This window comes from Apodemus sylvaticus, chromosome 11 (genome assembly GCF_947179515.1).
Source record: "Apodemus sylvaticus chromosome 11, mApoSyl1.1, whole genome shotgun sequence".
Classification (NCBI taxonomy): domain Eukaryota; kingdom Metazoa; phylum Chordata; class Mammalia; order Rodentia; family Muridae; genus Apodemus; species Apodemus sylvaticus.
In genome coordinates, this window is record NC_067482.1 from 28974220 (window position 1) to 28985625 (window position 11406).

General features: G+C 34.8%; 1 protein-coding gene across 1 annotated transcript in view; it reads right to left on the reverse strand.

Moving 5' to 3' along the window:
- The window catches only part of Adgrl3 (adhesion G protein-coupled receptor L3), a 465758-nt gene extending 454577 nt beyond the window's left edge, over nucleotides 1-11181 (reverse strand). The window contains exon 1 of the mRNA XM_052199002.1: nucleotides 10954-11181. Within this exon, the coding sequence (XP_052054962.1) occupies nucleotides 10954-11008 (55 nt within the window). The 5' untranslated portion in view covers nucleotides 11009-11181. The remainder of the gene's footprint in view (nucleotides 1-10953) is intronic.
- Between the last annotated feature and the right edge of the window lie 225 nt (nucleotides 11182-11406).

Consider the following 11406-nt stretch of genomic DNA (forward strand, 5'->3'; position numbering starts at 1 on the left):
TATTGTTTTCTTTTTATTTGATCAATTCAATGATCTCTCAATCGGTTGATTGAACTCAGCCGTATTAATTTGATATATATCTAATGATATCAAAACGAGACCAAGGCTGCCACTTGCTATTCAATGTCCTCAAAATAGGAAGAAGAGTGAAGACAGGAACTTGTATTGGGACTACAGTCTAATTAAAAGCCACAGCTCTGTAATCGGAATAGCTTTTCAACACTCTTTAGAACTGTTCCAAATGCTGATCCAAGCTTAAGATGTTCATTAGTAACTCATTAAAGACTTAGCTACAGTCCAGTGGGTGAGTCTTGAACATGAGGGTCTTGATGTGTGTGCAAATGTGTAGACACATAATTAAGAGAAATTGTCACATTCAGGGATTAAGAATATACAATGCGGTCTTTGAAAAATGCTGTTGAAAGCAAGTGACCCCAGGATGGTGTTGCATTTTAAATTTTGCTTACATTCCAAGTCATTTGTTTTTCCTTTTAATTCCTAAAGGTATTTTTTAATGAGCTCTTTCTCTCAGGATTAAATGCATAAGGTTGTGTGTCAGGCCATTTCTATACATCATTTTATTTAGTCTTCAGACTATAACAGAGTTGTCCTAATTACCCCTTTAACAAATAATAGTGCTGTGATTTAAGCTGGTTCGGAAAATGTATGTTGAGCACACTGGAATCTGAACCAGAAGTCTAAAGCTAGAGAGCTTCAGATACGACTCATCAAAACACTGCACATTGCAACATGAAACCAGCATAGATTAGCCAATATATAAGCTTTATTTTCAGGCTTTGTGCTAGCTGCATTTTGGAAATAGGCTGGCATCTTTCATGGTCCCATAACGGAAAGCAGGCAGTTACAGGCAGAATTTGTTAGCTACATATTATCTTTACATGGATACATATGTATTCCTTTCCATAAAGGAAGGGAGCTAGTCATAGCCAGCCTATGTTAGACATGTAATATCTTTAGTTCCAATTCCTTCCTTCCCAAGCAGTGCTTTTCCTATATGGTAAACACAACTGGCTGAAATCATGAGTGCCCTGTAACGCCTTCCACCCTGAGGTTCAAATCTCAGTTTTCCTGCTGGATCCCCTCTCTTAGCTTACTTGTCCGTCGACAGGTGCAAGGTGACACAAAAGGACACTAAATACGTTATTTAGCTTTGGTAGGAAAGCATAAAACTATAAATTTGCATAATCTTCTTGAGATACACTGAAGGAGATACTGTTACAATTTCAACATGTAGTATCAGCCTCAGAATCACACGTTAAAGGGTTTACATTGGTGGAGCAGTTGGTACTAGAGCTTATTTTCCCTGCTTCTCTCTCCCTGTGTGTCTATGTTCTTTCAGTTTCTCTCTCTTTTTTTGTCTTGGGCTCCCCTACACTTCCTTTTTCTTCACTGCCATCATGCATGAGCCAAGAGCAGTGTACTTGATCCGTCTCGATATCCTGTCTCACTGGGACCCAGAGCGAAGGATGCAACCAAATTTGATTTGAATTTTCTGAGCTAAAATAAATCCTTCATCCTGTCTAGTTTATGTCTCAGGTATTAGTCACAGCCACAGAAACATGAAGGAATTCAATAGGTTGCAAGACATGGTAGAGGGGGAAAAAGTCTATGGAAATAACATTGCTAACTTTATTTTATTTTATTTTTATAATTTTTTATTTTCAATATTCTTTTGTTTACATTCAACATGATTTTCCCTTTCCCGCTTCCCCCTTCCCAATAAGTTCCCTAAGCCCTCTTCCCTCTGCCCATTCTCCTATCTACCCCCTCTTACTTCTCTGTCCTGGTGCTCCCCTACAATGCTAGAACGAGCATTTTTCAGGACCAGGGACCTCTCTTTCCTCCTTCTTGGGAGTCATTTGATATGTGAATTGTGTCTCGGATATTCAGAGTTTCTGAGCTAATATCTACTTATCAGTGACAGTATTCCAAGTGTGTTCTTTTGTGATTGGGTTACCTCACTTAGGATGATAATTTCCAGTTCCAACCATTTGCCTAAGAATTTCATGAATTCATTGTTTTTAATTGCTGAGTAGTATTCCATTGTGAAATTGTTAACTTGATGGATATAATTCAATGGGTGGAGAGATATGGGATGAGGAATGGTAAGACGGAGGAACTGAAGGGGATAAAGACTGGACTGTAAGAAAAGATTAAAAATTAAAGAAACAAATGGGTAATTAAAATTCTAATTAACAAAAGACACAATTTTGAAAATCAAGAAGGAGAAACATTTACTCTCTAGCAAAAGAAGAAACTTTGGGGAACATGGAGATAAACACTGTTACGACATTTTCCTGGGAAAGAGGAATTGGAAAGTGGATAACAATCAAGGTACTATCTCCCAGTATGAGACTCCCCAATAACTGCTTACTTAAATTTTGTCATCATAGGAGTATCCTTAAATGATGAATCTTCATGAATCAACTGCATAAGTAAAATTGGAGGACATAAAAATGTGAAGAATTCAAAATACATTATAATTGTTTTGACACAATTGGTTCTATTTGAGCAAAATCTCTCATAATAGTCAGTCTAAAAAAGTATATACATTAAACTTGTATATACTATAATAGAAACATCATGTGTTCTCTTTTAAAGAATATGTCATTTATAATTTAATGATAGAGAAAAACCAACCTATAGTTAAGAAATCAATAATTATTTTTGCAATGAAAACACGAGGAGCAGTTGCAGGTCGTGTACATGACCAAAATGCAGATGACAACTGTCCAGATGTGCTAAGTAAGAACTGTGCAAGACCCACAGACAAGAAACGCCACCTGAACTCTGAAAGCGTAGACCTGTTACTCTCCTTCATTAAGGAGTTCTGTGGTCCTTCAAAATGCTAGACAGAAGTATCAGAAGGCTCACTATTTCCATTCCTACACAGATGTCAGAGAGCAGTGAAAAGACACCCAAAGAAAGCATGCTACATGAATGTTCAGGCAGCGTGATAGGAAGCAGCCAAGGAAAGGAAACGATTTACATCTCCACCAGCTGACCTGAAGCCTATAGTGTATGCCTACAGTGGACTATCATTATGAAATAAAAATAATTAGGTAATTATACATGTTAAATATGAGTAACTTTGAAGGGGCTGGGGGGGAAACAATCATAAAGGACATGAATTATCACAAGCAATTTATATGAAGAGTCTGGGAAAGATTAACCCATTGGGAGAGAAAATAGATATTCTGGCTTCCAGAAAATTCTTGGAATGCTTAGCAGGAGGGAAATGGTTTGGTCAGCAGACTGCATACTGTTGTGTGCATGGAGACCTGAGCAGATTCTTACAAACCAAGTGGGAATGATTGTGCTGATCACTGTATCTTAGCTCTAAGGAGGTGGAGACACGTGGGACCCTGAGGTGTCTGTGCAACCTACTTGGCGAGCCCCTTGCCAGTTAGAGACCCTATCTAAAATGGAATAAATAAAACAAGCAAACACACCAGAGCAGAGGCAACCACTCACACACGAAGACACACAGACCTGAGGCTATTCTTTAAAAACCGTTATTAGTTTGGAGTGCAGTAAACTCATAGCCTGATTCAACCAAGACGTTTGTTTTTGATTTTGATTTTGTTTTAATGGAGATAAAGTGAGATAATTCAAATATACATTATTTCAGGAAATTTATATTAAATAACTAAGAAAATCATTGTCCCTGCAGCTCTCAATTTGAGTCTCATTTGATTAGTCTGTTCTTAGGTATGTGATTTTCTAGTTCTATTCATAACTTTATGAGTCAAAGGGAATCTAGCTTAGTTTTATGGATCTGAGGTTTACAACTTACAAACCTACTGACTCTGCAGATTCTATTTTAACTACTCCATATTCTGCCTATAAAGGTACTTTGTATACAGGCAGGCAAATACATCAAAATTCAGTAAACACAGTGTGTTTATTCATTTATTCTTTCCTTAAAATTTTACATATCTGATATAATTTGTGCTGTGTTTATAACCAAATATGCTCATGTATGACTGTATATGAAATTAAGCTTACAAAAGATCTAGGTAGAAAAAAATCTAGGTAGATTGATTGGAAATATTTAATGATTTTGCCCCCACTCAAGCTTTTTTCTTCACAGGTCTCCAAAAAGAATTCAAAATTCATTGGGGTTCTTGAATTTTACTATCGTGAAAGTTCTTCAATAACAATATTTTTTCTGTTTACATGTGCATGTATGTGTGTGTGTTTCTGTGTATTTGTTATAAAAATAGTAAGGGCTCCCATTAATTCTGAGGAAAACTTACTGTACTCCTCCTCCACATCACTATCGTTTGCTTTGCTACATGGTCTGATGGGGACAGGCTGGCCTCAAGTTCACTATGCAGCTGTGGTGGGTTACCTAGAGCTTCTGATTGTTCTGTCTTTACTGTTGGACTGTGGCGATTACAGGCATATTCTACCAACTCCATGTATTACATGATTTTAGCCCTGAACCCAAGGCTCTGTGTATACTAGGAAGCAATCTACCCTCCAAGCTACTGCATTCTAGCCCCAAGTGCAGTATACTGACTTTTCTGAATACTTAATTACACTGCAGAAAATAATATTGTAATGTTGAATATATACCTTTTGTACTCCTTAGGTTTTATTTGTTATTACAGCAGGCCAGATATGTGAACCATTTTAGACAAATTGTAGTGACCAGAGCAAAACTGTAGTTTTCGTGTATTTCAAATTTTCTAAGGCATTCATTAGCCCATAAAATGATAACTATTTAATTTTCAAATTGTATATAGTATAAGGAATATATACAACTATGTATCTTTATAATGCTAGTTATAACAGTAATGTGACTATGTTCTTCATTACTAATCCATAAGATATGAATTGAAAAGTCATATTGTCTTCAGTTCATAGAATAACTTTAATTTTTGAAATAAGACCAAATGTGTAAGATTTAATGCTAATTTAAAATGAGCAATATAAACCAAATATTCTAATTGAATATATTTTCACCCATACATAACTATATCAAACCCCTAAGAATACTTATTGTTACGTATAGGGACAGGATTTTGTATTTACTACCAACCCCAACCCTCAAAATGCCAAACAAATAAATAACGTGACCACTATGGTCTTGGAGGTTGCTGATCATATTCAACTGAAGCTTCAAGGCATTCATATTCACACAAAATATGTACAGATAAAACAGAAAGCTAATCAAAAGTTATTATTCCTGTTTTTGTGTGGAGACCTTTGATTACTCTGAAACTGCCACTAATGTATTTTTCATAGATTCTCAACTAGACTAGCTTACCTGACAAAACACTTCATATTTTCAATAGGTTTCCTTTGAAAGAAAAATACAAACAAATAAACATGCAACCCCGCAAACTACTATTTCTAGCACTTTGACAAAATTTCAATTAAAACAGAGTAAGTAAAATAGAAATGCATTTAAAAGTGAAATATAAAGTTTAACCTTGATTTATTAGTTAAAAATCCTGGAAAAAGTAGAACAAATTCCTTCTTCTTTTGAATGTTGCCTCCGTATGAATGATTACATAGTTATCCAAATGGTCTCATTTCAAACCAGGGCACTGTTGCAATTGAATACGAACTCTTTGATTGGCTGCTAAGAGATACTTTGCCAATCATAAAGGTATGTGATGTGTAATATGACTGCTAACATAAGATCGCAAATATGAGCAGCATCCAAATACTCAATAAGAAAAGGGAATACAAGCCTAAAGAAGAGGGAACAAATGACGATTATGTATTGAAATATTTTATAATTTAATCAACATTATATACCCAATTGCAGTCAATTTCCACCCGGAGCCTAAGAGATACTAAAATAAGATATATTTCAATCCCACAAAGCTGTCATAACATCTAAGAGTTGAATTTAAGAACGTGCTATTTTACTCTTGTACACATTCCTGATAGATTTTCACCACAAAAAAAAAACACATAAAACATAGTCCCAGGTACAAATGCAAATGTGAAGTTTTTTTCAGTTGTGAAACTTCACATAGGAAGTTTTAAGTAAACTGCTATAAACAAAACATGGCGTTAGGATCATACCAATATTTAACACTTTGGTATTATAAAAAGTATAGTAATGTTTACATTTTAAAATTCTTTTTAAAATGGCTAATACAGATTATATTGGATGTATTAGCATTGCCCTCACATACCAATATCATGGCATGCATTTTTGTGTACAGTGGATTTGACTATAAAGTACTTTTGCTACTCTTACAAATCACCTGTGCTGGCAACATAAATATTTCAAGGACGATTAACTTCTAAAAATAGCAAAGTGGAATAGAACTCTGAAGTCAACCTGCCACCTTCACCAAACAAGACATACCTTCATAGAGAAAAATGTAAGGCAAATATGTAGGAAAATGTAATTTGGACTTGTCATATTGGTACTATTAAAGTAATTTAAAATGTATAAATTAATAGAAGCACTATGATATTAACTAGCATACACCTATAAAATTTATCTTAATATAAATAAAATATATAAAAACATAAATATATACACAGTGGCTCTGGTTATTATAAGTAACTTAGACATCATGTAACATAATAGCCTATAAAATCCATAAATATATAACTAGAGATTTCATGGTAAACAATAATAAATAGACGTGCAGGAGAAAAACATGCATAAGGTACATCTAAAGCTTTGAAATCCCTTTCTCTCTCTTTGAAGATGCTATAAAATACAATTTCCCTTTCATCATGCTATGCTGATTGATTACATTTTCCATCTTCTTGGTGGTGAGTCAGTATAATTATAAGGAAAGTCTGAATAATTTGACGAGTAGCTAAAATATCTTAGCACCACAGCACCCTTTTAAAACCCCAAACCACTGGCACTTGAAAGTAGGTGCAGCCCAGGACAGGATAGCCTCCTTTAGGGTCTGCCATTAAACTTTGATGTGCTGTATCAATCAGGAGTCCCAGCAGCTAGGGGTGGTGGTGCAGTCCTGTAATCTATGTCACTGGAAAACCCGTGACAAAGGGATTGCAAATTTCTGTGCAATTCATACTCTGTCTAAAAGCACACTGTAAAGATCTGGGGAGCTGGTGCACACTTCATTGACTTCATGATAAATAAGCATAGGAAAATGATGGAAGGTTTATACCATGACTATTTCTATGCCTATCCAGATCAATAAAGACCTAGAGGTGCAGTGAGTATGCGCAATGCCCTGGTCCATTCTCACGCCGAAGAAGCCCCAGCCCCCAACATTACTGCTAGTTTTGATTCTCCAACTTTCCTTTCTCTAGACTTTACCTATAAAATGATACAAAGTAGACTTATTTTGATGCAACTCTTGAAAAGCCAAGAACTTTACATCACTTTTCAACTTCTTTCAGTCTTGCAGTTATATGTCTGATGGCTCTTGAGGAAGAGGAAAATCATGGAAAACAGAAAAGGAGAAATACAGAGGTGCACGGAGACACAGACTGTGGACGGATAACATATAAGCAGAGACACTTCCTATTTACAGCTGCATGCACAGAAGCATGTATAATGTGTATGCACTGATTATTTTCATCTCCTGGTGAAAACATTGGTCAGACAATGTGGAGCATTGGGAAGATTATTAAACTAAGATCAAAATTATAAGGATTAGTCTTTTATCTTAGTTCCTAACTTATTTAAGTGCAGATCAAATAAGAGTAACCTATTGACAATTATTTGCCACTAATTCAAGAAATGATATATGTATCACTACACGTTGGTAATATTTTTATCTGATAATAATAGTATAATAGTTTTATGTGTATTTTAGAAATTCATACAAACCTTGAGTCCCACGATTGAAATAAGTTTCTTGTTTGTTATTTGATTGTTTTCCTGAGACTCGGAGTAATGGCAAGGATAATTTTGCCCATTGCTTGCTTACTGCTTATGAGTTTAGATTGACATCAAGGTAAGTAAGGCATAGAAAAATGATGGAAGATATATGAAGTATCTACCACTACACTGGTAGTTCTACACTTATTATTTATCTGTTGCTAAATATAGTCCTGCAAGAATTTTCGTCTTTTAGATGAAAACTAGGTTTACAGATTTTTAAGGTACTCTAAACCTCCTGAATGGCAGACATACAAATCTGTATGTCTCTATCTCTGTATCGTTAGCATGGAGCGCGCAACCTTTATATGATAATTGATATCAACTAGTCTGCTGAGACAGGTAACAGAACAAGTGGCAGAGCTGATTTTTTTTTTCAACATTTATTTCTGACTTTAAAAACCTAATCAGTCTGCTCTCAGAACAGACAGGCAGCTGATTAAAATGCCTGTCTCACTTGCTCTGGAATTTCCAAGATATTGTATGTTATGAGGGCTGCCTTGATTGAAATTGGGTTCAGCTGACAGTAGGACCTGTGCCAATGAAGAGGATCCTCGTTCAGACTTTCCTTCTTGTTGTTAACACCAGTAGAGCTCCTTTGCCACTCAGCACTTCCTTATATATATAAAATTTATAACAAATGATGATGATAACAACAGGTTATGGCAACAAAGCCAAGGAAGTGTTTTGAGGAAGACCTGAACTAAATAATCTTATGTTTGCGGTCATAGAAGCACTAGGCATACATTTTAGTTCTACCATTTGATGGTTCAAATCATGCAGTATTTCATTGAGCCCAGACTGGCAGGAACACTAATAATTTCTGTTCTATTATATTTGAGCTCTAATCAGTAGTGCATTTCTCTTGTGAGCAATCTGGATATCAAAACTGATCATTAAAGCCCTTTCTTTTCTGCAAAGTTAGAAAGGGCATCACATAATCTAAAAGAATAAAAATAGAAAAGATAAACTTATCCTTGGAAAACCTCAATATTACTTGGGCTGCAATGGATAAACAACATTAAGGTGAATTAGGTAGTCTAAATATAAAATAAGACAAATTTGGTTCTTAGTACAAACATAAATTAAGTATATACTAACAATTTTTAAAGGTGTTTACTGCTCCGAGTTTCTGGTATCTTTTCTCTGTCTGCCTGTCTCTTATCTCTTTGTATCTGTTTCTGCCTCTCTCTCTCCATCTCTCTGCTTCTCTGTTTCTCTGTCTCTGTCTCTCTCCCTCTCTGTCTCTGTCTCTCTCCCTCTCTCTCTCTGTATGTGTGTGTGTGTGTGTGTGTCTGTGTGTATAAGTGTGTGGGTTTGTTTGCCTAAGTATTCAATCAGATAATAGGCCCTAAAACAAAGAGTTTTGATCTATGACTTTTCCATGGTTAGGGATAAATAGTATGCATGAGTTATATGTTTTAGAAAATTAAAAATATTGATTATGAAATGATGACGTCCCTTACATCACTATTTCGGCTATTCTAACCAACCTCTAACACAGTAGTTTTACAGGGACTTTCTGGATATGTATTTATTATATTAATATACATAAAATTATAATTCTTTCTGAATATCAACATTAAAGGAATCATCTCTCATGATCAGCTAATTCCACACTGATGCAATTTCTAAAATAAAAATAAATTGTACGTCAGGCATGATGTTAAAGGGAATTGAAGACTTGTATGAAGACTTGTTCTGTGAAGGTTGGATACTTTATATGTGTTGTTTATTTAATCCTCAAAATGATGTAATACATATTTTTGATTTTTAAATTAAAAGTGTAATCTAAATGGCTTTATATGTGTGGATAATTAGAAAAAGAATCTGATTTTAAATGACTTTTTTGTTAATATTTATCACCAAATGTTAAGACTGTATAAGAGCTGCATCAGTACCCAGATTAAGAAAGCATCAATAAATGATTGATAAGTCTCCTTTAAAACAGGTGTTTCTCTGAAAATTTTACAAGTCAAAAGCTATTTCTGTCTTTTAGAGACTTGTTAGAGCTGACTATACCGAATGCAATAACATTAGAGGAACACTTCAAAAAATACAGAAGTTATTTTATCCTGTTTACACAGACAGCATGCAACATGTGCTCCAGTTTAGGACCAGGGATTTCAACGGACCAGTTAAAAACCCCAAGTAGCTAATGAAGATGAAAATTCTTTTTAGGGGCTCACTACCTTACAGTATTGGGATACCCACTAAGCAAACCCACATAAACCCGTGTCCTTTAACTTTGCTGTAAGAAACAGGAAACTATAGAGAGATTAACACCTTCACTTTAACGTAACACAAAAACTTTACACTGTAAAAGGGGGGACCTATATGAAACTTCTAGTGAAATTCCATAAATATCAAATTGTAGGTTGGACAAATGTACGTTATCTTCCCGTGTGGAATAAATACATAATCTAGAAAAAAATTTAAAGGTACATATTTTCTTAATTCTCATAGTGAGGTAACTATCAGGAACTCTACATGAACAATGGAGTATAGTCTATCATGAGTTTAACCAGTATTTTCTGTAAAATTACCTTTTTATAAAAGTTGACATATTGTTCATTTTATATTTAAGAAGGTGTGTAATGAATCATGTTTTTAGCCAGAGATCACAGTTTGAATTTTGTGTATTAAAGGTTGTATATGGTGATAAACACCAAATTAAAAACAAAGGATTGCTTCTTATGGGAATGTAAATTCTGCTCTCTCCCTAATGCTCATTTTCCTAAATAAAAATGGTTTTGAGTAAAAAAAAATGAAACTAAATATATACTAAAGTGTGTTATTAATGACCCAGGTCATTTTTTCTGTATCTTAGTAAATTAAAGCATATAATATGCAGGAGCTCTATTTAAAATGAAAAAACAAAAGTAGACAAATCTTTTAGGTTGTTTTTGGATTTCAATGGTGTCTTTAAGAACTCCTACTGGAAAGCTGTAAATGTATAGCTCAGAGTATATATTTTGATACTTACTGATATGAACATAAGGTAAGAAAAGGCTACACCATCTCAAAGGGAAGGTTTCAAAGAAAGGACCTGTTGTGAGGGAATGGGACTCTGAGAAGTCAACAGAACTTACCATGAACCAAAGGGGCGAAAAGCATCGTGAGGATGAGAAGCTGAGGAGACCACATGGCTGTGTTCTCAGGGGAGAATGCCTCAGGGATGGCCGGTCTGAAGTGAAACCAAACCAAGAGACTTCTGGCTCCTCTTCGGTATTCCAATATCAATGATTACAAACCAAACACAAAAAAAAAAAAAGAAAGAAAGAAAAATTCCTCAAAAATAAACACTGATATCCCAAGTCAGACACCTGCAAAACACAACAAAAGAAAAAAAAAAGAAAAAGAGTGGGTTAAGTGATGAAGATATTCACATGTTAGTTTCTTGAACAGTTCTTCTACTTTGTGTCTTAAATATATTTTCCTCTTCTTCATTTTAATGAGCAGAGACGTCACAAACAAAATGAATTAGCAATCTGAAAGACATTACTTATAAATTTATTACCAGTTTCTATTCAGCCTCAAGCCTG